Genomic DNA, 27,317 nt, shown 5'->3' with positions numbered 1-27,317 from the left:
CTGGCATTCATCCGTGAATTCCTCCTTGAATTCCTCCAGGAAATCCTCCTAGGATTCCTCCAGGAAATCCTGGGAGGTTTTCTATAAATTTCTCCTAGGATTCCTCTAAATTTTGTTGCGGGGTGTCCTAAAGAAATTCCTCCTAAGGTTTCTTAAGGTGTTCCTCCAAAGATTTCTCCAGGAATTTCTTTTGGGAATTCTCCAGGCATATCTTCGGAAAATCTTCAGGAATTCTTCCAGAAGCTCCACCTGGGACTCCTCCATTAAATCATCCTGCGATTCCTTCAGGAAATCTTCCTGGGATTCCTCCAGGAACTCTTCCTTGCATTATAACAGGAATTTATTCTGGAATTTCTGAATCAATTCTTCCAGGGATTTGTTCAGCAATTCCTCCAGATTTTTTTTTGATTCCACTAAGAATTCCTCCTGTAGCAACTCTTATGAGAAATCTCAGTAGGATTTCCTGGAGAAATCTCAAGAGGAATTCCTGGAGGATTCTCAGTAGGAGTTTCTGGAGGAAATCTCAATAGGAATTCCTGAAGGAATCCCAAGAGGAATTTTAGGAGGTATAAAAAAATTAGGAGAAATATCTGGTGGAATCGAAGGAAAAATTCCTAGAAGAATTCTAGAACGATTTTCTGGAAGAATCTTATGAGGAATTTCTAGAAGATCACCAGAAGGAATTTCTGGAGGAACCCCAAGTGAAATTTCTGCAGGAACTCCAGGATAAATTCCTGGAGATACCCCGGGTGGAATTTCTGCAAGAATCCAAGGAGTAATTCCTAAAAAAAAACCTAGAAGGAACTCCTGGAGGAATCCCAGAAAAAACTCTTGGAAAAATCCCAAGAAAAATGCTTGGAAGAATCCTAGGTAGAATTTCTGAGAAAATCCCAGAAGGAATTTCTGGATGAGTCCTTGAAGGAAATCCTGTAGGAACCAGCGTCTGGCTGAAAGCCTCTTTAATAAAGAAAAAAAAACCCTGGAGGAATCTCAGAAGAAATTCGTCGAGGAATTTCAGGAGGAATTTCTCAAGGAATCACGGTTAAAACTGTTGTGGGAATCTCAGGAGGAATTCCTCGAAACATCCCGGAAAGTATTCCTTGAGAATGCTTAGGAGAAATTCCTTGAGAAATTCCAAGACGAATTTCTAGAGGAATCCCAAGATGAATTCCTGGAGGAATCCCAAGGAAAATCCCTGCAGGAAATCCAGGAGGAATTCCAGTAGAAACCCCGGGAGGAATTCCTCAAAGATTACAAGAAGAAATTCATGGAAAACCCCTGGAAGGAATTCCTGGGAAATTTGTTGAAGGAATTCCTGAAAGTATATCGTGGGAGGAATCCAAGGAGAAATTCCTGGAGGGATCCCAGGAGGAATTCATGGATGAATTTTAGGAGGAATTTATCAAAAATAAAAATCCTGAGAGAAATTCCTGGAAGAATCCCAGGCGAAATTTCTCGAGAAATTATGGGAGGAATTCCTAGAGAAATTCTAGGAAGCATTCTTGGATAAATCCCAAGAGGAATTCCTGGAAGAATTCCATACAGACTTCCTGAGGAATCCCAAAATGAATTTGTGGAGGAATTCTGGAAAAATCCAAGAAGCAATTCCTGGAGGAATCGCAGGTAGTATTCCCGGAGAAATCGCAATAAGAATTTCCGAAGAACTCAAGGATCCTCCTAGGATTCTTACTGGGATTCCTCCAGGAATTCCTCTTGGAATTTCTAAAGTGATTGTTTCAAGGATTCCTCCAGGAATTCTTTTACGAATTTCTCCTGGGATTCCTCCATGAATTAATTATTGAATTCTTACTGGAATTTTGTCTTAGATTCCTTTAGGACTTCAGGGATTCTTATTGCGATTCCTCCAGGAATTGCTTCTCGGATTCTTCCAGAAATTCCTCCTGGGATTCTTCCAGAAATTCCTCCTGAGATTCCTTTATGAAGTTCTTTTGAAATTGCTGCGGAGATTCTTTCTGATTTCCTTCCAGGAACTTCTTCTGGAACTCTTTCAGGAATCCCTCCTTGGAGTCTTCCTAGCATTCGTCCTGCGATTCCTTCAGGAAATCCTGCGGGTCATCTTTGCGAAATTCCTCCTAGAACTCGACGTTCCTTCTGGGATACCTTCAAGACTTACTCCTGGGATTCCCCCAAGAGTTCCTTCCTGGATTCTTCCAGTATTTCTGCCTTCGATTCTACAAGCATTTCTCCAAGAATTTCTCCACAAATTGAGATTCTTCCAGGAATTTCTCTCAGGATTTTTTTTTTGATAAATTCCTCATAAAATTCCTCCCGGGGTTTCTACTGGAATTCCTCCTGGATTTCCTGCAGGCGTTTCTATTGGGGTTCCTCCAGGAATTCATCTTGGGATTCCTCTATAGAAATTCCTCTTGGAATTTCTCAAGGAATTTTTCCTAAGCATTCTCAAGGAATACTTTCCGGGATGTTTCGAGGAATTCCTTCTGGGATTCCCACAACAGTTGTAACCGTGATTCCTTGAGAAATTCCTCCTGAAATTCCTCCACGAATTTCTTCTGAGATTTCTCCAGGGTTTCCTCCCGGGATTCCTCTAGGAATTCTTCCTCGGATTCCTACAGGATTTTACTTCAAGGACTCATCCAGAAATTCCTCCTGGGATTTTCTCAGAAATTCTACCTAGGATTCTTCCAAGCATTTTTCTTGGGATTTTTCCAGGAGTTCCTTCTAGGTTTTTTCAGAAATTACTACTTGGATTCTTGCAGAAATTCCTCCCAAGATATCTCCAGGAATTCATCCTGGAGTTCCTGAAGGAATTTCCCTTGGGGTTCCTCTAGAAATTCCTTCTGGTGATCTTCCAGAAATTCCTCGTAAGGTTCTTCCAGAAAATCGTTCTAGAATTCTTCTAGGAATTTTTCCTTGGATTCCACCAGATATTTCTCCCAATTTTTCTATTCCTCCTTAAATTCCTCTTGGGATTCCTTCAGAAATTCCTAATGAGTTTCCACCAGAAATTCCTACTGAGATCCCTCCAGGAATTCCTCTTGAGATTTCTCCAGGAAATCCTACTGAGATTTCTCCAGGAAATCCTACTGAGATTTCTACAGCAAATCCTACTGAGATTTCTCATAAGCATTGCTTCTGGAGGAATTCTTAGTGGAATCCAAAAAACAATTCTGGAGGAATTCCTGAACAAATCCCTGGAAGAATTGATTCAGAAATTCCAGAGTTATTGCCTGTTATAATACAAGGAAGAGTTCCAGGAAGAATCCCAGGAGGATTTCCTGAAGGAATCGCAGGAGGATTTAATGGAGGAGTCCCAGGTGGAGCTTCTGGAAGAATTCCTGAAGATTTTCCGAAGGTATGCCTGGAGTACTCCCAAAAGAAATCCTGGAGAAATCTTTGGAGGAACACCTAAAGAAACCTGAGGAGAAATTTCTGTAGGAAGCCCCGCAACAAAATTTAGAAAAATCTTAGGAGAAATTTATAGAAAACCTCCCAGGATTTCCTGGAGGAATCCCAGGAGGATTTCCTGGAAGAATCCTAGGAGGATTTCCTGGAGGAATTCAAGGAGGAATTCACGGAAGAATGCCAGGAGGAATTCTTGGAGGAATCCCATGAGGAATGCCAAGAGGAATACCTGGAGGAATGCCAATAGGAATACCTGGAATTCCTGGAAGAATCCCAGCAGGAATGCCTGGAACAATCCCACGAGGTACTCCCAGAAGAATGCCTAGAGGAATTCCTAAAGGATCCCCTGAAGGAATACTTGGAGGTATTTTTGGAGCAATCCACGTTGGAATTCCAAGTTGAATCCTACGACGAACTCCTAAAGGACTTCCAAGTGGAATCCTAGGATGAATTCCTAGAGGAATTCTAGGACGAATTGTAGAAGGAACCCCAGAAAAAACTCATGTAAGAATCCTTGGAACAATTCCTGTAAAATTTCGTGGTGGAAGCCTTGGAAAATTCAGAGAAAAATGACTGAAGGAATCCAAGAATTAATTCCTGTATTGATACTAGGAGGAATCCCAGGAGGAGTTTCAGAAGATATATTTGTGGAATTCCTGAAGCATTTCCGAAGACATTCCCGGAGGATTCCCAAGAGGAATGGCTTGGATGAATTTCTGGAGAAATTCTTGAAGGCCTTTTTGGAGAAACCTCAGGAGGAATTCCTAGAGATATACCAGGAGTTATTGCCATAGGAAGCTCAGGAAGATTGACGAAGATGAATTCCAAAAGGAATCCCAGGAGGATTTCTTGGGGGAATCATAGGAGAATTTTCTGGAGAAACTCCAAGAGGAATTCTTGGATTGGGATTCTTCCCAGGAAGAATTGCTGGTAAAATCTCAGAAAAAAAACCTGTGAGTATCCTAGAAGGAATTCCTGGAGATATTCTTGAAAGAATTCCTAGAGGATTCCTTAGAGTAATATCTGAAGGAATCCGAAGAGAAATTCCTGGAAAAATCCCAGGAAGAATTATTGGTGGAATACCAAAAGGAAGCTATGTGATAATCCTAGGAAGAGCTCCTCTAGGAATCCCGAGGAGGATTCCTTGGAGGAGTCCTAGGAGGAATTCCAAGGAGGATCCAAGGAAAATTTCATGGAGGAATCTGAGGAGAAATTCACGCAGGAATCCCATGAGGAATTCCTGGAGGAATTCCTGGAGGAATCCTTGGAGGAATTCCAGGCAGAATCCCTGGAAGAATCCCAGGAGATTCCTAGAGGAATGCCAAGAGGAATTCCTGGAGGAATGTCAGTAGGAATGCCAGGAAGAAAGAGAGAAATCAATGAAGGAAGTCTAGGTGGAATCCTAGTATGAATGCCTAGAGGATTTTCAAGTGGAATCCTAAGTTGAAATCCCGGAAGAACTCCAGGATAAATTGCCGAAGGAATCTCAGAGGAAACTCCTGTAATAATCTGTGGAGTTTTTCTAGGAGTTTTTCTAGGTGTTTCTCTTCGATGAGTTCCAGCGGGATTTTTTATAGGAGTTCCTCCAGGTATGCCTCTTGGAGATCCTCTTTCTTTAGGTGCATTCCTTCAGGAGTTCCAAGAGATTTTTTTTTCTAAAATTCTCTTCGGGGATTCTTTTGGGAGTTCCTTCAAGAACTCCTCTAGGAATTCCTCTGGGAATTGCTCTAAGAGTTCCTCCAGGTATACCTCTAGGACTTCCTCCTGGAATTTCTCTGGGTGTTCCTCTCGGAATTCTTCCAGGAGTTCCTCCTTAAATTCCTCATGGAGTTTCTTCAGCCATTTCTCTAGGAGAAATGAAACTCCCAGAGCAACTCCCGGGGAAACTCCGGAAGAATCACTCGAGGAATTTATGGAGAATCTCCAAGAAAAAGATCCCATTGAAACTTCTAGAGGAATATCGGGATCGCCTGCAGAAATTCTCGGGGTATCTCCCCGAAGAATCACCGGAGGATCTGCTAGAAAGAAATTCCTTGAGAACTGGTAGAGCAATTTCGGAGGAACTTTTGAAAAGTCCTTGAAAATACTCCGACAGGATTTCTTAGAGAAACTTTAGTTTAATTCCCGGAGAAACATACACACAAAATCTCAAGAAGAACTCCAGGAGGAACTTATAGAGAAATTTTTGAAGGTACTCCCATAAAAATTCCCGACGGGATTTCTTGCAGGATTTTTAGTGGAACTCCAAGAGGAATTTCGGGAGAAACTCATAAAATAATTCCTGGATGACCTTTGAAGAAAATTGCTTACGACACTCTTTGGGATATTCAAGTAATAATACCCGGAAGAACTCCCAGAGGAATTCCCGGTGAGATTTTAGGAAAAAAAAAAATCCTATGAAACTCCTAGAGAGGAATTCCCAGAAGACCACCTAGATGAATTCTGAAGGGAACTCCAAGAAGTATTTCTGGAGGAACCCCTGGAGCAACTCCCAGAGGAATTCGTGGAGAAATTGTAAGAGAAATTACTGAAGAAAACAATTAGAAGAATTTGCGGTGGAAATCCTGGGTAAATATGCGGAGAAACACCTTGAGGAATTCCCGAAGGAACTTCCATAGGAATTTTCGGAGGTAATTTTGGACGAATTCTACTGGTGTCGCTAATTCTACGTAGAGCAATTTCCGGAGGAACTCCAAGAAAAAAAAATACATTGTAACTCCTAGAAGAAGTCCCGAACGACAGCATAGAGGAATTCCTGCATGAACTTTAAAAATAAATTCATAGAATAGTTTTTGAAACACCTGTAGAGAAATTGCTGAAGAAACTCCTTGAGGAACAAGGAGAAAGTCTTATAGAAATTTTTGGAGCACCTCCTAGAGGAACCCCCAATGAAGCTCCCAGGGGGACTCTTAGAGAAATTCTTGGAAGTCCTAGAAGAATTCCCAGAGAGACTTCTAGTTGGTATTCTAGGAGAAACTCCTGGAGAAATTCCTGGAGTTACTCGTAGAGGAATTTCTGAAGGAATTTCAAGATGAGTTTCTGAAGAAATTTCAAGAAGAATTCCCGAAGGATCCACTCGTGGAATTCTTGAACGAACTAAAAGAAAAAATCCCGTAGGAGCTCCTAGAAGAATTTCAGGAGGAACTCTTAGAAAAAAATCTGGAGAAATTTGTAGAGGAATTCTCGGGAGAGATACTCCTAGAGGAATTCCAGGAGATATTTCTTAAAGATTTTTTGGAGGAACGTCTGAAGAAATTGCTGGTTGACGACCAAGAAGAACTCCCGGAGACACTCCTAGAAGAATTCCCGGGAGAACTTCTAGAGAAATTCCTGGAAGAATTTCTGGAGGAACTTCTTGATGTATTTCTGGAGGAACTTCTAGAGGAATTCTTGAAGGAATTCTAGTAGAAATCCCGGCAAAGCTACAGGAATTCTCAGAGATACGAACGTACGAACTCTTAGAAAAAATCCCATTTGAATTTCTAGAAGAATTTCGCTGAGGCCTCCTTATAAATTGCTGGAGGATCCTCTAGAAGAAATCTCGAGAAAACTTTTTGGGGAATTCTTGGAGGACCCCCTAGAAAAAAAAATCCGATTGAAACTCCTAGAGGAATTTCCGGAGGACTGACTAGGGAAATTTCGAGAAATTCCCTGAAGAACTCCCAGAAAGAAATCTTATAAAAACTCGAAGATCAATTTCCGGAGGAGCTACCTGAAGAATTTATAGAAGAATGTTTAGATAAATTCCTGGAAGAATTCCTAGACGAGATTCTGGTGAACTTTTTGAAGAAGTTCCGGAGGAACTCCTAGAGGATTTTTTGGAGGAAATCCTAGAGGAATCTAGGATCTAGATTCCCGGAGAAACCCATCGAGAAAATACTGGGGTAGGAACTCCTTCAGGAATTCCCGGTTAAACTCCCATAGGCATTTCCTGGAGAACTTCTCGAGAAATTTATGTACGAACACTTAGAAAAAATCACATTTGAAAAATTTCCAAAAGAACTCCTAGGAAAATTCTTGGAGGAACTCCTAGAATAAAATCTAATTGAAACTTCTAGAGGAATTCCCGGAGCAACTCTTAGAAAGAAATCCGATAGGAGCTCGAAGAGTAATTTCCGGATGAACCTCTAGAGGAATTTTTGATGGAACTCCCAAGAAAACTCCCGGAAGGACTCCTAGCGAAATTCTTGGAATTCCTAGAGTAATTTTCGGGGAGACTTCTAGAAAAAAAATCCTCTTGGAACTTCTATAGCAATTCCCAGAAGACCACCTAGCGGATTAACCGGAGAAACTCCTCGAGAATTCCTTGAGGAATCCTCGGAGAATCTCTCAGAGAAATTCTAGAGAAATTCCCGGATGATCTCATAAAAAAATCCAATCGGTACTTCTGAAAGAGTTTCCGGAGAAACTCCTAGAAGAGCTTCTTGAAAAAAATCTGGACGAATTTCTGGTAGAATTCTCCGAGAAACTCCTCGAGGAAATCCAGGAGTAACTCGTGAAAAAAGGCATGTTCAACTTCTAGAGTAATTTCTAGAGGTATTCCTAGAGATATTTCCGGAGAGATTTCTCAAGAAATTCTTGGAGGTACTCCTACAGGAATTAGAGGTATACTACTTAAGAATTGTTTGGAGGAGTTCCTGGAGGAATTGTTGAATGATCACCAAGAGTAATTCCCGAAAAAATTCTTAGGATTCCCGGAAGAACTTGTACAGAAATTCCTGGAGGAACTCCTAGAGTAATTCTTGGAGGAAATCCTAATAGAATTCCCGGCGAGACCATAGGAACTCTTGAAGAAACTTCTAAAGGAAGCTCCGCAGAAACTGCTGGACAAATTACTAAGGGTGGGAACTCGTTCAGGAATTCCCGGAGAAATTCCTATAGGCATATCCAGAAGAACCTCTCGAAGAATTCCAGAACAAACTCTTAGAAAATATGCATTTGAACTTTTCAAAGGTTCCTAGAGAAACTTCTGGAGGAACTCTTAGAGGCAATCTCAAGAGAGCTCTTTGGGGAATTCCTAGAGAAACTCCTAGAAAAAAAAATGCAATTGAAACTCCTAGAGGAACTCGCGGAGGACCGACTAGAGAAATCCCGAGGAATTCTTTGAGGAACTCCTACAAAGAAATCTCATAGGCACTCGAAAAGCAATTTCTGGAAGAACTTCTAGAGGAATTTCCGGAAGAACTCAAGAAGAATTCCTGGAGACACTCGAAAAGGATTTCACGAAGTAACTTCTAGTGAAATCCCTAGAGAAACTTCAAAGAGTTTCCTTTGGCAGTCCTCGAGGAATTCCCGGAGGAACTTATAGAAAAATTCCTACTTCTAGAAGAATTTCTAGAAGAAACTCCTAGACAATCTCCTAGAGGGATTCCTTAAGGATTTTCTACAGGAGATTTGCGAGGAACTTTGGGAAGAATTCTCGGAGGAACTCCCCAAGAATATCCTGGAGAAGCTCGTAGAAAAAAAATCTTTTGAACTTCTAGAAATCTTCTGGAATTTCTTGGTTGGGCTCCAAAAGGTATTTCTGGAGACACTTCCCAAGGTATTTCCAGAGGAACTCGTAGAGGTACTCCTAGAGGATTTTTTGGAGGAACACCTTGAGGATTTCCGGGAGGAACTTGTCAAGAAATCTCCTGAAGACTGCCTTGAAGGACACCTTGAGGAATTCGTGGAGGACCTCCTAGAGAAATTTCTGGAGGTACTTCAAGAGGAATTCCTAGAGAAATTCTCGAAGGAAATCCATTGAATTTCTAGATGAATTTCCGGATGATAAAAAAATATTCACCGATCCACCCAAAATCATCGGGTATACCATATATGATTTCTATGAAATTCGTAGCTCTCCTATGAGTCGACGCTTACAGCCGACTAGAGTTTCGAGCAGTTTTATTTTCTCTGTATGTTTGAATGAAATATGTTAAATAAATTTGAATCTATAAAATGTTTCTGTTTTGTTTAAGTTTTGAGATGATTTAGTTTATTTTCTCTTAGTTTTCCATGTAAACCTTGAATTGCAATCAATGCAATGCAATGAATGCAAATCAATGCATTTGCTGCTACATAAAATCATTGATTGAGTATTCGAGCAACTTGCTCGAACTGCACGAAATCATTTTCATAGCAACTATTTCGCAGCTACCAAACGCACCTGCCCTGCCAGGACGGCGTTTGTTTATACCGTGCTCTATTGTTCTCCCATCTGCGGGCATCCATCCACAGCTTTCAGCCGGGAGAGTTTTTTTTTCTCTTCTGCTTTGTTGGTATCGACTGAAATGAGAAAATTGAGGTCGGTGTGGATCACCGTTTTGGTGGTTGCCAATAATGATTTGAGATCTATCTTTAGATACAAGAGGTTTGATAAGTCTAACCATTTATGATTCCATGCTGTGATAGTATTTAGTTTCAATATAAATGAAAACACAATGAAATGCTCGATGAAACAATAGTGGAAATCTTCTCCGACGTCAAGTATAATAAGAAGTAACTCTGCTTGTTATATATAATTCGCCATGCATTTTATTGCTGTATCAATACAATACACTTATTCTTGTTCTATTTCTTCGTAACTCCCGTCTTTTGGACTCAACCTGCTACTCAGCTTATAATTATAAAGCAAATAGCTAAGTGGTTTCTATGATCAATGAATCATTTTCGCATTCTTATATCGTATATGCATGCTAAGATACCCATAGCCTTGGATAACAACGATAATTTTTGTAAAGTTTATGTACTGATCAAGAAACGAGCTCAGACACCATCAGTATATTCTTGATGAATACCCGACCTTTTACTGAGCCAGTTATATTCACATCTTTCATTATTATATTTGTTTACATTATTTTCTTTCTCTGCAAATCTTCTACCATATCCATGTTATAACTTTTGTCACTGAGGACAAAATGAAAACCAGAATGTTGATACAAAACCATCTTGTACAACTTTGGCTATACTGAACCATAAACTCATTTCAAAATAATCCTGGCCACACTGCCAACCCCGAACGAGTGGGACAAGCTGCCTCTCCGAGAGAGCTAAAACGTGCTTTTTCAACGGCAGCACGTGGTAATTTCAAATTTTCAACGGACGAGCTTGACCTCAGACCTTAAGTTTCGAAGTAACGGGCGGAAATAGCACGAAATTGGCAGATTTAAGTGCTAAAAAATGACATGTTTCTGGACATTCCCCAAACTTTTCATCGTATTTTGCATATTGATGTGAGTCATTTTACGCCAATTCTCTCTAACCAATGACTTTGTATCGGAAAAACAAAATCAATTCCGCAGTTATTCGGACACAGCATCGCGTGAGCACAGGAACGGAATGACAACTCGGTTGTTATTTGTCTACAAGATCGATCGGATTAAGTGAGCAGCGTATGAGCTGGAGGAAAAAAAATACCCTCGCACAAAGCACAATGTGGAAATTAGATACAGAGGGGGCGTGGATTTTCCTCCCTGATTTATCACGGTCGCTCCCAGTTAAAACAAGCGACTAATACCCGAATGCGTGGCTGCCGTTGTTGTAGTCGTCATCGAGTTGCAAAACCGGTTCGCGCCGTCGAAACGCACAACTCTCGCCCGCTTGAGTGACTGACGAATAACCGCTGCTACCACTTCGGATAGACGGACCACTTGTGTCGAGAGTCACTTAGCAATTATAATTGGAAAATACTTCTGGATAACCGGACGGTGAGAATTCGAATTTTAATTATTGTCTAGTCAACACAACATTTTGCACCTCTGAACTGGTGTAGGAGAAATGTGGCTAAAAGTATGCGAATGGGATGTTGTTGGAAATGATTTTGAGAACCGCATTGGATTCGACATGGTTCTTTAATCAGTTCTTTATGATCCGGTCTTCCAGCAGTATTTAGATGACCCGATTTATTGGAATAAATCACTATAATGCCCGTTTTGGCGTAACCTATGGCGTGGCAGCAAATACTAGCAATAGTGTCCGTCTAGGTCATTCGCAAAGCGAACAAATTGACTGGATGCTATAAAAGAATTTAAAGCGCTAGATTACCGGAGACTCAGCTCTTAACAATGTGGTTGAATACCGTGCCTGGCTGATGTATAAGGACCTCAGGTGTACTTATTATATATTTCTAGCAATAGAAACTCTTATATTAATGAACGATTGATTAATCATGTCCATTGACGGAAAATAATCAATCATACATACTAAACTATACTCTAACCAACATTATGTAGCCGTGTAAAGGATGTAATACTGTCCAAACAAAAAATACTACCTATTGCGATATGGTTGCTGGTAAGCAACACCCAAACTCTGCCTTTCACACGATAAATTTCGATAACGCGTCTGCTTTAAGTAACATGTCTGGTTCGGATTTTGAATTTTGATTACTGATGTAATGAACATATCTCAAACGACAGCTGAAGCAGACCAAGTTTGATTGAAATTTATTAATAAAATAGTTACTTAATTACGCGTTACAGGTGTTTCTTCTTAAAGCTTCAGACGTTCATCGCATTTCATTATTAAAATTTTATTTCGCGAACTTATCATCTACTTCGATGGTTTATCTCCAAACCCCCTTCCCCCCATCTTACACAAACGACCTTACAGCTAAAATCATCAGCGCACTGGCCACGGCCGATCCCGCCCATCTTCCTGCAGCAGCAGCAGCCCCGGCGGTCACCACATTGCCATTGACCACGCGCCACTTGCCACGCTGCAGTGCCTCCTCGTCCATGACGTTGCACAGCGGCCCATCGCAGGTGCTGAACTCTTCCAGCGTGACCCGCTCGCTGTCGCCGAAGGTTATCTCGAAGAACTCGAAGTACGCATCGCGCAGGGCAGTTTCGTTCTGACCACAGCCGGCCAACCGGTGGTAGCGTGTCTCCCGGCCCAGCAGACCCTCGATCCGGATCGAACTCTTCATACAGGTGGTTACATCGGGGTCCTCGCAGTACTGCATTTCGTCCAGATTTTGGCAATCGGCCCAGCTGCGATACCGAGCCACGCAACTCCAGCATCGCATGGTGCTGTTGTTGTTGTTCTCGCTGCTGCTGTTGCTGCCCTCGCCTTCGCTTTCTGCTTCAACGAGATTGCCTTGCATTGTCTTTTCGCTGGTCGGCGCAACTAAAATTGAACGAGCAAAAGTTGACATGAGACACGAGAGATCCGGGTGAAGGTAACGGTCTTGGACTGTTTATTTGGGGGTTTAGACTGGTTCATGGAATTTGATGGCTGGAAAAATTTTCAATAGAATAAAATTGCGGAACATTTCTACAAATTCTCATATCAAATTGTGCAAATTTGTTAACTCTAGAATAAAAAGTAGTCCTGAGCTGTTCTAGATTCACCTTTTTGAAAATATTCATATATATGAACATAATGACACATATTGCCCATTTGGCACTTTACCAGGTTTGCTGGCATTGGCGTAGCCAGCATTTTCTTTTTTCTCACTCACTCTCCTAAACATACACGAGAAGAAGAAAGATAGAAGAGGGGGCAGCTTGCCTCCTTTTTCATATCGCTCTTTCTCGTGTATGTTTAGGAGAGTGAGTAAGAAAAAAGAAAAAGCTGGCTCCGCGAATGTTTGCTGGTATGTCTGAAACATACTTGAAAAACTTGTAATTAGAAGGCACGAAATGTTGCTAATTGACAAATTGAGAGATGAAATTTGTGAATAAACATCGCGTTCTGGTGGGTTTCGAACCCACCACTCCGTATTCGCTAGATCGGCGCTTTAACCAACTAAACCACAGAACAGGTAATGGTTCTGCGGAATAAAAAGCCAAGCTGACTCCGAAGCCGCCCCGTGAATACTCCAATTCCACAAACTCATCTCTCTTTTCGGCATAGATGCCAATCCACAACACACTCCTGTTTGTGCCCACTAACTACAAGTGAGAGCGAATTATTTTTATGAATCCGAGACTTACTCTCGTACTCCAATCCTGGTGGCTAGGTATGTGGTGTACTGTAAGCAAACGAAGAGATAGCAATTCTATCTTGACATTTCTGTACGAAAGAATGCAAGACATTTCTTTCTAGTGGAGACGTCAGGTATTCTCGAAAAAACGTCCAAAAAATTCCCGAGGATTTTTTTAAGGAATTGCTTGAACAATGCCTAAAAAAGTTTTCAGAGGATATTCTGAACAAATTTCTAAAAAGTGCCTTGAAAAATCTTAAAAAAAAATACCATTAAAATTACGCAAAAATTGTCGGAAATAGCGTAAGAATTTCCTAAGATGTTCTCGGAAGAATTTGCGGAAAAGTTCGTTACGTGATTAAAACATTCTTTAAAAATCGGAGAAACTTCTAATGATATTTCTAGCACAATTTCCAGATATCCAAAATACAATGTCAAAGGATTTCCTTAAGGTCGAGATTGTCAGAGGAATTCCTGAAGAATGAATTTGAAACTTCAAAATGACTAGGCGAATGAAATTCTGAAAAAAAAAAATAAGACAGAGTGGATAACTGACACTGAGGAAGATTACAAGTGGTATTCGAAATGCGCCTATCTGTCAAAGGATAAGCAAAATAGGGCGGAATTGAAAGGCGCAGAACTGATTACCGTTTTTCAGGCTATGTCAATGTGTTCATCCTAAAAAAAAGGCGCTATAAGCACCGATTGTTTCCGTTCCTTTTGTTATCATACTTGTTCACTCCTCACAAAAAAAAATATAAAACAAAACAAGTAGCGTTCATTAGCTTTGTTTTTGAAAGGATGAAAATGGGAGCACTTTGCTTGAGCTGGATTCTTTTCTTCTATCTAAAAAAGAGGGATTTCTTTAAGAATGCATACGAACTTTTTCATAAATTGCTCCAGGAATGGACTTCCCACATTGGGCACCATTTCTCGATAAATATTTGGTAGCTACCAGCATAGTTGTCCCGTGTTCCGAAACAGAAAACTGAGAAAAAACGAGTTTTAAGTTCAAGCCTTGTTTTCTTCTCTATGGACAAGTCTAATAAGAAAACATAGTGAATTCATTGGGATAGCGTTAGAAACATTACATTCAATTTACTTTAACTTTTTTTATAGAACTTTTTCTGGTGTGACTGTTATGCCGAAAATCTAGCAATTTTCGGGATTTTATCGGCAGAAACTGTTTCATGTCATAAGAGATTTTCAGCATCAGTAGTCCCATGTTGAATTTCATAGATGATATCAGGATTCCCTCAGCGATTCTCGGACATCTCTTTGTGTACAAACTGAACAAGGAATAGCTTTCGAAGAAAAACAATTCTGAACAAAAAAAACTAATCGAGAGAAGTTTCTGAAAGTATACACAAAAATAGACCATTTGGCGATAAATTTCCAAAATCGTCAAAAAGTAACATAGTACAGGTATGCTTTACATGGTACTATTGTGGTCATCAAATATTTTTTCAAAGAATGCGTTGTACTTCAAGAAATTTATCTAATGATGTTGTTCATCATACAATAGTCTTGGAATTTACCTTTTGCATTATTTCGTTCATAGAAGGTAGCACCACATTGGCCGATGTGGAGACTAGTTAAACGGCAGATGCATTCAATTCATTGCCGACATTTCCGAAGAATTCCCTAAATTATTACCGGTGAAATTTCTTTAAAAAATGCCATTGATAGTCCTGAAAGAGTCTCGTAGCATATTCGAAATGAATTGCCGGAGAAATCCATGATGAAACTTTTGGAGAAATTTCTGAAACAAACCTTGAAACAAAATGACGAAAAATCCTAGAAAAAAATGTTGAAGAAATTCTCAATCGGAATTGTTTTAGAATTTGCCAGAGCAAGCCGCAATAGAATTTATAGAGAAAATACTAGAGGGAACCCTAAAGGAATTGTCATGAGAATTGCTGAAGAAATTATTCCTAAAAGAATTGCCTGAGAGTTACCAAAGAAACTTCTCCATTCTTTCGAGGATTTGGTCATATATGTCGTCGAAATAACGCTCCTGCAACTTCTCTGAGAATAGCACAAAATCTACCGAAAACTTCTCCATGAGTTCGATCAACATATGTTGATATTTTGACCTCCGGTCAATTCTGAAGTATAGCCTATTTTTCAAAGGAAAAATCATCGATGGAGCTTTCAGTTTTCGGAGAAGATCAAAGTAGGATGTAATGTGTATATTATGAGTTCATATATCTCAATTTACTACATTTCTGTTTTGATGGGAGTGGAAACTTTATTACTACGTGCAAGTGAGAACCACCCAGCACCGCGGATTACTCGTTGCGTCCGTATCGTCCGATGGGCCATCGATGAAAGAGGATGCCGCACAACGCTGCTGTCTCACAACGACCGGTAGGCTAGTTCCGAAACCATTTTTTTGTTTTTTTTTGTAATTCATTCGACAATGACTCTAGGAACTTTCTTTTTTTTTTTCAAATTGTAATCTATGGTATTCGGTATTACTCCGGCATTTTCTTCAAGATTTCTTCAGTAATTATCATATGAATTCCTGCAGCTGATTCTTTCGGAAAACATTCGGTTATTCTAATTTAACTTGTTTCACGAATTCCTTTGGAATTTCATCAACAATTCATTTGAAAATTTCTCCGGCAAATCTATTGAAGACCTCTCCGATTATTACTTTGGTAACGTTTTTGGTAAATGCTTTGGAAATTTCTTTGGCAAATTTCTTGTAGATTTTCCTGGTTTTTTTTAAATCGTTGGCAATTTTTTTCAAAATTAGGGAATCGCGCCACTTGGGCGGTGGCTTCTATATTCGTCTGTTTTCCACTATAACTCAGTCAAATTTGAACCAATTGACTCAACTTTTGGATTGTGGTGAGATAGATATAGTATCTACCCGTGTACAAAATTTCAAGTCAATTAGTTCAAAATTGACTGAGTTATAGTGGAAAACAGACGAATATAGAAGCCACCGCCCAAGTAGCGCGATACCCTATTTTGAACATTCTTTCGGAATTTGCTTGGAAATTCCTTCGATATTTCTATTTGGAACTCTTTCTAAAATTCCATCAGAAATTCTGTTGATGATTTCGCCAACAATTCTCTGGTATTTGGAAAATCGTTCTGTAATATCTTATGAAATTCCTCAAGCAATTCATTTAGAAATTTGGTCCAAAACTTTTTTCGGCATATTCTTTGAGAATCCATTCGAAATAAAAAATGTTTTTAATAACTGTGGAAAGAGTTTTATGGAAATTTCATCGGCAACCGTTTTTGAATATACTTTGGCAATTAACTTATGGATCTGTTTTGACCAATTTTCTTCGAAAAGCTTCCATAATTTCATCAGTAAGCCTTAAGGCGAAACTGGATCCATTTCCTCACTTTTTGGTTTTTGATTTTTAATAAAATGTCGAAGCAATATTTTCAAAATCAGGTTTCGTATACATGTAGAGTATGGATCAAAGTATCTCCTAATTGTTTTCCTGGTGGAAAACGTTTTTCGTTTTTACAGAAACATTTTTAAACAAATTGCACAAAAAAATGTTTATGCAATTCAGTATCTTAATTTATATTTTATATAACTCATTTTGGTATCATAATGGCCATTTTTTTCGAACTGGTTCATTATGCAACTGAAATGAGTTGCATAATGAAAAATAATTGTATAATGTTCATAATGCAACCCATTTAAGTTGCATTATGAACATTATGCAACTCAAATGGGTTGCATTATAAAAAAAATCATTGCATAAAATTTTGTATGGAACTCGTTGCAAAACTCGATTTATTCAGCACTCTTCGTATTTATCCAACTCAGCAAGCCTCGTTGGATAAATCTACGACTCGTGCTGAAAAAATCAACTTTTTGCAACTCATTACATAAATAACTATTTTTGCACGAAAAACTTTTTCCACCAGGGAAAAATCCATGAGATATTTTCATCCATACTCTACATGTGTACGAAAACCGATTTCGAAAATATTGCTTCGTTATTTTGTTTAAAATCAAAAACCAAAAAAAAATAGGAAATGCTTCCAGTTTCGCTTAGAAATTTATTTGACATTTTTTTTGAAAACTAGATAATTTTGATGAAAATTTATCTAGTAACTCGTTTGGAAAGTTTTTTGGATATTTCTACGAGGTTTTTAGAATCTTTTTGAGAATTTCTTTGCAAATTGATTCAACAAGGAATGACCGAAGAAAGAAACAGTCGCAACAATTGCCAAAGAATATTGTGAAATGAATTCCAAAAATAATTGTTTGGGAAATTTCCGAATAAACGGCACAAGTGATTTTCAGAGGAATTGCCGCAAAAGATTCATTATGTATGTTTTAGAATAACTGCTTTTTAAAATAACTCTTGAAAACCATTCAACTGTACATGTAATTATTTTCAGACAATTAAACTTAATAATAACTTCGTGATAAATGTCTAGTTTGAACCGAAAACACAAAATTTGTTTGTTTTTTTTTTTTCAGATTTTGTGATTCGTACTTCTCACAATTGTTTTGGAAAAGTACTCTAAGGCTGATACAAATTTCATTTTGATTTTTTGTCCCCTCTCCCTTCAAAATTTTTTGGCTGGATTTTGCATTTTGAGGGGCAAATAAAAAAAAATTATCAAAATATCGGGTTTTGCTAAATAGTTGTTTATGTAACAAGTTGCAAAAAGTTGATTTTTTCTGCACGAGTCGTACATTTATCCAACGAGGCTTGCCGAGTTGGATAAATACGAAGAGTGCTGAAAAATCGAGTTTTGCAACAAGTTCCATACAAAATTTTATGCAATGATTTTTTTCATAATGCAACTCATTTAAGTTGCATAATGTTCATAATGCAACTCAAATCAGTTGCATTATGAACATTATACAACTATTTTTCATTATGCAACTCATTTCAGTTGCATAATGAACCAGTTCGAAAAAATCGGCCATTATGATACCAAAATAAGTTAGATAAAATACAAATTATGACACTGAATTGCATAAAATACTTTATGCAATTCAGTATCATAATTTACATTTTATATAACTCATTTTGGTATCATAATGACCAATTTTTCCGGACTGGTTCATTATGCAACTGAAATGAGTTGCATAATGAAAAAAAGTTGCATAATGTTCATAATGCAACTCATTTGAGTTGCATTATGAACATTATGCAACTCAAATGGGTTGCATTATGAAAAAATCATAGCATAAAATTTTGTATGGAACTCGTTGCAAAACTCGATTTTTTCAGCACTCTTCGTATTTATCCAACTCGGCAAGCCTCGTTGGATAAATGTACGACTCGTGCTGAAAAAATCAACTTTTTGCAACTCGTTTCATAAATAACTATTAACGAGTTTTTAATATATTTCAAATTCAATGCTGTATTTTTTTTATCTCCCCCCCCCTCGACCAGTCAAAGAGTGGCGGGACAAAAAGTGAAATAAAAATTTGTAACGGCCTTATGGCCCCTTGAATCTATTCAAGCAATAAAATTAGGGGATTGTCACAATAAATGTTAAGTTCGAACCGAAATCACACATTTTCTGTATTATACGAAATTTTGTGAAGATTATATAGTATTTCAATTGAGCATCCCGAGATGTTGCAGTGCAATATTTTGGCTTATTAAAGATAACATTTATTTGCATGATAATAATCCACATAAAAATGTGTTTTTAAGAATTTGCTGTATTTTTTTCCAGTTCTTTAAAACACACTGCCGTGTGTAGCATAGTTGTCTCATGTTAATAGGGATTCCCATAGAACATGGGACAACTATGCTGCACAGGGCAAACAGTTATGAGCAAATCCACATACATAGGAAAAGTCCAAATTCACCTGGGAAGGCTGGGAAAATTTATTGGTTCCAAAACTACGCAAATTGGATGAAAAAAGGCCAAGTTATTAAAATTACCGTTCCCAGTGTTTGGTAGGCATGACAGTAGGAGTAATTATAAGGCGTATTGAGCAATAAAAAAAATCTGATTAGTCTTTGAGAATGGTTCTGCAACGAAACTCATAAAGCTTAAGTGTTTATAATAAGCAGGCTAGATGAAAATCATCTTGAAGTTATGTTTGTGAAAGTGTATATTTTCTATTAAAGAAGTTATTTCTGAGAGCCCGCATGTCACGCATATAATCATAAATAACTGTAAGCTTTTTCGAAACGAATACGAAAATTTAAAAAAAAAATCGTACTAATAAAACCAACTAAGCGGTTTTGAAGCAAATAGCTTACAATAGAAGACTCTGCTCAGAAAAGCCATACAAAAATTCATTCTGGATCTACTGCCCAAATAATTCTAGCAAAACCAAGAATAGCTTTATATATACAGTATCGGACAATAAAAATGCACCAAAGCCGTTTTCCCATACAAACTAGTCAACTTTAGATTACCATATCTCAGTTACTTCTCAACCGATTGTTTTCATTTTTCTGTGAAGAACTACAAAACATTTCAATTTTCAAAAACTGTTGAAAAAGTTCAGTGATAACTATTGTTACAAAAATTACAGATAGGTTGAATTTTGACAATAAAAATGCACCAAGACAAAAAATGTTATAGCAAAAAATGGTTACGTCATATCATTATGGTGTCTTCGGCAAATATGTTTTTTGTGTGATGACGAACAAGTTTGCTGAACAGACCAACATGATTTGACTTCAACATTTTTTGTTATACATTTTTTTGTCTTGGTGCATTTTTATTGTCAAAATTCAACCTATCTGTAACTTTTGTAACAATAGTTATCACTGAACTTTTTCAATAGTTTTTGAAAATTGGAATGTTTTGTAGTTCGTCACAGAAAAATGAAAACAATCGGTTGAGAAGTAACTGAGATATGGTAATCTAAAGTTGACTAGTTTGTATGGGAAAACGGCTTTGGTGCATTTTTATTGTCCGATACTGTACGTACCAGCTCAGCATGTAATCAATACTTTGCAAAAACAAGAAACGGCCCAACTAATAATGAAAGTATCCCAGAATGATTCTGGAAGCATCCCATTAGGAATTTGAAAACATCTAAGAAAGAGTCCTGAAGCAGCCAAGAATAATTCTGGAAGCATCAGAAATCTGGAGGCATCCCAGGAGGAATCTTGAAGCATCCCAGGATTTTGGAGCTACCTAAAAGTATTCTGAAAGCAACTCAGAAGAATTCTGGAAAAATCCCTGAAGAATTCTACAGTATTCTGGAAGCATCTTGAAATTAATCTGCCAACATCCTATAAGGAATCAAAAAGCATCCCGAAAGAAACTTGGAAGCATCCCAGAAGAATTTGGAAGGCATCCCAGAAGGAATCAGGAAGAATACAAGAAAAACTTACGAGCATCCCAAACACTTTAGAAACAACCTAGAAGATTTCTGATAGCAACTCAGAAGAATTCTGGAAGCATCCCAGGAGGAATCTGATTGATTCTGGTAGCATACCCGAAGGGTTCTGGAGGCATCCCAGAAAAAATCTGGAAGTATCCCAGGAGAACTCGGGAAGCATCTCAGAAGAAATCTAGAAGCATCCCTGAAATATTCTGCGAGCAACCTCGAAGAATTCAGAAAGTAGCTCAGAAGGGATCTGGAAGCATCTACGAAGGAATCTGGAAGTATCCCATAACGAATCTGAAAATATCAAAAAGAAAATCTGCAAGCAACTCCCAAGAATTCTGAAAGCATACAGGCATGATTCTGGAAGCTTCCCATTAGGAATATGAAAATATCCCAGACAGATTCCGGAAGCAACCCAAATCAATTCTTGAAGCGTTCATAAAGGAGTCAGAAAAATCCTGGAAGCAGCTCTGCATGAATCTGGAAGCATCCCAGAATGTTTCTGGAAGTATTCTCAAAGGATTCTGAAAACATCCCTGAGATTCTGTCATAGAAGGATTCTGGCAGCATACCTGAAGAACTTTAGAAGCATCCCAGGAAGATTTTGGGAGCAGCTAAGAATAATTCTAGAAGCATTTCATAAGAAATCTGGACGCATCCCAGGTGGAATTTGGAAGCATTCCAGAACTCTTGAAGCAACCAAGTATTCTGAAAATAACCCAGAAGGATTCTGGAAGTATCCCGGAAGTATTCTGGAATCTAGGAGCACCCCGCAAGAAATCTGGAAGCGTCTCAGAAGAATTTGGAAAGCATCTCAGAAGGAATCTGGAAGAATCCCAGAAGAACTCAGGAAGCATCCTCAAAAAACTCGAAGCATTCCAGGAAAGTTCTAGAAGCAACCTAGAAGATATCTTAAAGCAACTCAGAAGGATTCTGTAAGCAAGAAATCTGGAATAATTTCAGAAACCTTTACTAACAACATAGAAAGAATCTAAAAGTATCCTTGAAGAACTTGGGAGACATTTTTTTTAAATTTGAAGCATCGTAAAAGTATTCTGGAAGTATCCTAGAAAGATTTTAGAAGCATATTTGATGGATTCTGACAGTATCCTAGAAGAAATTTGGAAGCATCTCAACATAAATCTGGAAGCATCTCTGGAAGTTTCTGCAAGTAACCCAGAAGAGTTCAGAAAGCAACTCAAAATAAATCTAGAAGCATACCTGAAAGATTCTGCAAGCATGCTCGAAGAATTCAGTTAGCAACCTGGAAGGATTCTGAAAGCATCCCAGAAGGATTCAGGAAACATCTCAGAAGTATTTTGGAAGTAACCCAGAAGGATTCTTGACCCAACCTAGAAGAATTCTGGAATAATCCCTGAGGAATTCCGGAAGCATTCCGGATTGCCGTTTAGTGGTCACCAATATAGTTTTGGTCAACCTGAATGCTCCTGATTGTGAATTTTGTACTATTTATTAAGCTGCAGCATAATTTAGATGTTCGTAGTATAGGTATTAAGAGGAACTCGGAATTAGAACTGGCCAGATCCTACCTTCTAACTGGTCAGGGTTATCTGATATGACTTCAATCCTTAAAACAGATCTTTGCAGATTTACGTTTCATAATAGGTGTGAATGTCTATAAGAGTAAGTCTTCTTACCCACGTATACAGATGTTCCGGGTTGTTCCGGATTCTTTCGGAACCACAATTGGGCCATAATATGCAACTGATATTATCTGGAATGCGAAGTAATTCTGATTTGCGGCTTCAAAATAAATATCTGGTGCGAACTCGGATTGATTTCGGCCCTCTAGCTGGCCAGGGTGAGGCCTCCAGTCAACGAGACCGCCACCAATCGATTCAGCACACTTTTTCCAAGCGAGAATGGTCTCATTCGTTGGTAGAACCCGGTACCCAGCTGAGAAAATGAATTTAGTCGTGTTTCGGGTTCATTTTTTCCCACTGTGCACTGGTTGCGGCTAACCAAACTTTTTTTCCTGAAGCAAAATTAATCGGTGTATTTCAGGGGCACGATTTGTTCTAAATCATATACAAGAACTGCCCATTTTGTTCCATTTTCCTCTAAAATCACTGTCAAAGTTTGCCGGGTCAGCTAGTTTTGGATAAAAATAAACAGTGAGCAGCTTTATCATAACAACATTTCCATCTCTTCTTGCAACTGCATATATCGTGTTCAAACGATCTTTACTTTCAATCCCCATCCCATGAATTTTACATAGCATACAATATTTTGTATTCCAGATTTTGAACTTGTTTTTATATGGTTGTATTGTAGTAATCGCGCTTAAATGTACAAAAAAGCTCATAGAGTAAGTCAAATCCAGTTCATCCAGTTCAGAAAACTATAAATACAATACACGAACACGTAAATTTGTTAAGCAATAACCTCGAAACTATTTGACTTTAATTGCACACATCTGTTGACGGTCTCGCACATATTTGCACGGGAGATTTTCTCACAACACATTATGTTTACTAATAGGGATTTTTTTTTATTATCGTATAAATTGGTAGGCTGAGTGTACCAGTTATCGCCATAGTGGTTCCCTATTTGGCCATAGTGGTTATTTGAGAGAATTCATAATTTTGCATCATTTCAAGAGTTTTAATGACAAGATACATTTAAATGCTCACTGCTAAAACTCTCATAAAAGGTCAAAGTTTGAAAACATTCTAAATTTCCACTATGGCCAAATAGGGAACCACTATGGCCATAACTGGTACACTTACCCTACGAAGGTTCTCAGAATTTGATGAAAATTTTTTCACAGGTAGGGTTCATATACAGGATGTGGTCAAAATGTTTGGGATAGGCAACTTTTTTTTCTCTCACAAAAAAGTTCAACATGCTGTAACTTTTCTCAAAGCGCATCAAAAATTCTCAAATTTGGCCTATTATATGTGCATCATTGGTACAAAGTTGAGCTCGATTGGTTAATCTTTCGCGAAAATAGAACTGTTCTCTCTTGAAGGCCAATGAACCGAATTGAATGGAATTTTGAACGTTTATCAACTGTTGGCGCGGTAACTACGGATGATTACCCTTAGCGAAGTGACAGAACTAGATAACAATAGGTGGATGGAATAAGCGGTCGAGCAATTGAATTGCTCGTTGAAATTTAGTAGTATTTTAATTAAATTGAAGTAAACAGTCAACAAAAACTACATTGAAAAAAATCAGGGTTGTCTAATTTTCCGGAAAACTCCAGTGGAAAACAAACATTTTCCACAGACACCACCAACTTTAAAAAGCATAACTCAAGAACGAAGTATCGTAGACACATTTTTTTTTGTGAAATCATAAGCAAATTTTTTCAGCAATTCAAAAAATACAAAACAATATTTTTTCCACAAAATTTTCGACTGTTGAGGAAAATCGGTTGGATAAGTCGAAAAAACTATTTGGGAAGTCCGAAAAATAATTATATAAATAATTTTGGAAGGGAATAATATAAGCTATATTCTGAAAAAAAAATTAAGATGTCGTTTTTCTCCGTTCCTGAGTTATGATGAATTTTGTGGAATTTGTCCAGATGTTGGTTGATTTTCGACCGTCCATATTATTAATTTGCACAAAATTGGTCACAACTCAGGAACGGAGAAAAACACATCTTGAAAATTGCGCAGAATATAGCTTATATTATTCCCTTCCGAAACTATTTTTCTAAGAATTTTTCCGGACTTCCTAAATAGTTTTTTTTTCGATTTTCCTCAACAGTGGATTTTGTAAAAAATAATTTTCATTTCGTATTTTTTTTTTTTGATTTGCTGAGAAAATTTGCTTACAATTTCACAAGAAAACATTGTGTCTACGATGCCTCGTTCTTAAGTTATGATTTTCAAAAAAAAAAAATTACGGGTCATATAGCACATCTGGACAGTTTCCACAAAATTGGTCATAACTCAAAAACGGAGAAAAAACACAACTTGAAAATTTTACTGAATATAGCATATAAAATCTCCTTCCAAAAAAATTTTTTTTGGGAATTTTTCCGAACTATGAAAACGATTTTTACGACTTTTCCAACCGATTTTCCTCAACAATTTTGTGGAAAACCATTTTTTTGTATTTATAATTGCAGATAAAATTTGCTTAAGATTTCATAAAAACTGTGTCTACGATGCTTCGTTTTTGAGTTATGCTTTTTCAAAGTAAGTGGTGTCTGTGGAAAATGATTGTTTTCCGGAGAATCAGGCAACCCTGATTTTTTTCAATTTAGTGTTTGTTCATATAAACACATATAAGTATATATGAACCCTACTAAGCTACGAAAAAAAAATCATCTAATTTTGAGAACCTTCGCACCAACTTGTACGATAATAAACAAAAATCCCCTGATGCATACACTTTATCTCCCATAATTTCACCTCAAACTTTGAACCAGTCTACTGCCCGCCGCGTAAAACCAGAAAATCTCACAGTCAATATCGAAGCCGTCTTCGTCGGTGAACTGTGCCGTGACCAGCGCCGAAAAAGACAACAATGCCAAACTGAGGCACCAACAGCCGGCCCAAAGCCTGGCCGAAGCTCCACCACTGCCCAGCAGCAAACCGGTCCGCATGATGGTCGTCGCGTCGTTCGCGTTCACGGCTGCTCTGTAGGTTCGTCGCTTTTGTATTTTAGTGCGTGCGGCGCGCTGATTCGTTTCTGCTTCGCTGCTACTAGGTAAGGTACCTACGGGCTACGATCCGATAATCTCCCGCTTATACTAAAATGTGTTAAAGCACTGCTGGTGGATGCGCGAACGCCGAAATAAATGGTAAAACCTATGCGATCCCGCGTACGCGCGCGCGATCTTGATCGTGAACTAAACGCGACACCGGCTCGGACTCGACTGACTCGCCGAGACTCGCGGAGATGGCAAATTCCTCTCGCCACAACTACGGCGCACCATCCGGTCGGTCCCGGTCGCACGGTTTGCTGCCTAGTGCCTGTGCCTATAGGCTGTGGGCCTGGTGAACGGTGCTTCAACGGCTCGGTGACGTCACTGTCGACGAGGCACTCCACAGTTTAGGGGCTGTCCATAAACCACGTGGTCATGAGGGGGGGGGGGGGGGGTTCGGCCTATGAGCATTTTGTATGGACGAATAAAAAAATTTGTATGGACAAATGACCACGCGGGGGGGGGGGGGGGGGTTTGAGAAGTCCCAAAAAAATGACCACGTGGTTTATGGACAGCCCCTTAGGTACTAAAGCGGGCAAACAACCGAATTTTAAAGTGTGGCGTTGGAGCGTTTTCCCTGAAGCGGGGGCAGCGGGGAGCGTCTCAAATTTTGAAGATCGTATGTCAACTGCAGAAGTGGTTTTTTGATTGAAGAATCTTCTGAGATTGTTCCGTAAGCAAATTTGGACGCTGATTGTTCACCGCAGTTGAAGGCGAACAGGTTCTCTATAAGTATAAATAATGCGTTGTTCGGTTCCCCGGTATTGATTCGATCGAATGCGCCAAGCGAAACACACGAGTTCCCAGTGATAGATAGAACTGGAATTCCCCAGCCTCTAGGGGAATGTATTACACCTTTCTACGTATGGCGGGTGGCTTGTGACTTTTAGGTGACGTCAGTAAATGTGACAATTGCGTGACGGAAGCCGAGTGACCAGATTCATCTCAAATGTATATTGTATGGCGGGATACGTCATGGGAAAAGCTTTCGTGTTGGTTGACACGACTTAGGTACCAGTGGGAGGTGTTAATTTCCGAGTCAAGTAGATGTACTTACCCTAGCCTAGCCTAGCGCCCATGAGAGTGGAATGTTTACTTTTGGTGGGAAAGCAAATTTAGTTTTTTAATTGACTGTGACACTTTGCACACCGTTTTGAGAGTGGAAACAGGTTGTTTGATTTGCCATTGTCATTGAATATCAACTGCGCATCAAACTTCAAGTAACAAGTATGATATATGAGTATAGGAGACTGCATCTAGACTCGTCTCATGTAGACAACTAGATGTGATTTATGTGCAGGCTGGGGCTGGGGAAACAGCCGAACAACCTTGACCTCTGTGTCAGGCAGAAAAAATAATCTTGTATTTAGTTTTTGTAGAAACATCAAATTCAAGAGCATGAGCAGACCATTTTGAGCGCTCAAACTTTATTGGGTCAATAACGGCGCTTGCCACTCCACTTCCTCACGGTCTATCGGGGAAGGAAAGGAATATTAGTTCGACAACCGTTGCTAATAGAGGTAATATGTACTACTGGACCCTCCACAGTTGTCGCAGGAAGGAGTTTTGTTTTGTTAGTAGGGAAGGATTGATAGTTGCATAGATCAAGGATTCACTTTGGTAAGAGATGCGATCCATGCAACCGTACAGTATACACACAAATGTGTCACCTCACAATTGGTGAGACCATGGAAAAATGGTGAGACCATGAAAATTTTAAGTGAATATTTATGGAATGAAAAAGATTTTGTGTCACCTCGCAATTGGGAGGACTGATGAACCAATATGCTACTTGCCATGAAATCGATATATTGAAACAAAACTTAGTGCCACCACTAACGATGACAGACCGCATAAACTTAGGCCAAACACTGCCACTGTAAGGTGGCGGACTGTACAAAAACACAGGAGAATTTATTCAAAATAAAACAAAATTAATAAAAAAATTGGCCGACACTTGAAATGACGATCTTTGCATTTCTTGTTGAGTTAATATATGAAGGATGATTTTGAGCTAATAGATACCGTAAAATGGAGTG

The 27,317-nt window shown here is 38.8% G+C and overlaps 2 protein-coding genes across 16 annotated transcripts in view; one reads left to right on the top strand and one right to left on the bottom strand.

Annotated features, from left to right (window-relative positions):
• LOC109415966 (high affinity cGMP-specific 3',5'-cyclic phosphodiesterase 9A) overlaps positions 1–27,317 on the top strand; it is a 680,025-nt gene that overhangs the window by 607,468 nt on the left and 45,240 nt on the right. The gene's annotated exons all lie outside the window — the stretch shown is intronic.
• LOC109415967 (uncharacterized) lies at positions 3,589–25,534 on the bottom strand. The gene is made up of 2 exons (XM_019689945.3): positions 25,035–25,534; positions 3,589–12,492 (listed from the first exon to the last, which is right to left on the bottom strand). Exons 1-2 carry the CDS (start codon positions 25,174–25,176, stop codon positions 11,957–11,959), a joined length of 678 nt encoding a protein of 225 aa, XP_019545490.3. The 5' UTR covers positions 25,177–25,534; the 3' UTR covers positions 3,589–11,956.

Source organism: Aedes albopictus, chromosome 3 (assembly GCF_035046485.1).
Source record: "Aedes albopictus strain Foshan chromosome 3, AalbF5, whole genome shotgun sequence".
In the NCBI taxonomy this organism is placed as follows: Eukaryota; Metazoa; Arthropoda; class Insecta; order Diptera; family Culicidae; genus Aedes; species Aedes albopictus.
Note: the sequence above shows the minus strand (reverse complement) of the source record. Positions and strands in the feature narration are given on the sequence as shown.

What these genes read in the sequence shown, in the direction of transcription:
- LOC109415967 (XM_019689945.3), bottom strand. Translation starts at nt 25,176, where the DNA reads ATGCGGACCGGTTTGCTGCTGGGCAGTGGTGGAGCTTCGGCCAGGCTT. An exon ending in AGACGGCTTCGATATTGACT is followed by an intron (nt 12,493 to 25,034) that starts GTGAGATTTTCT and finishes GTTCAATTTTAG; the next exon opens with TTGCGCCGACCAGCGAAAAG.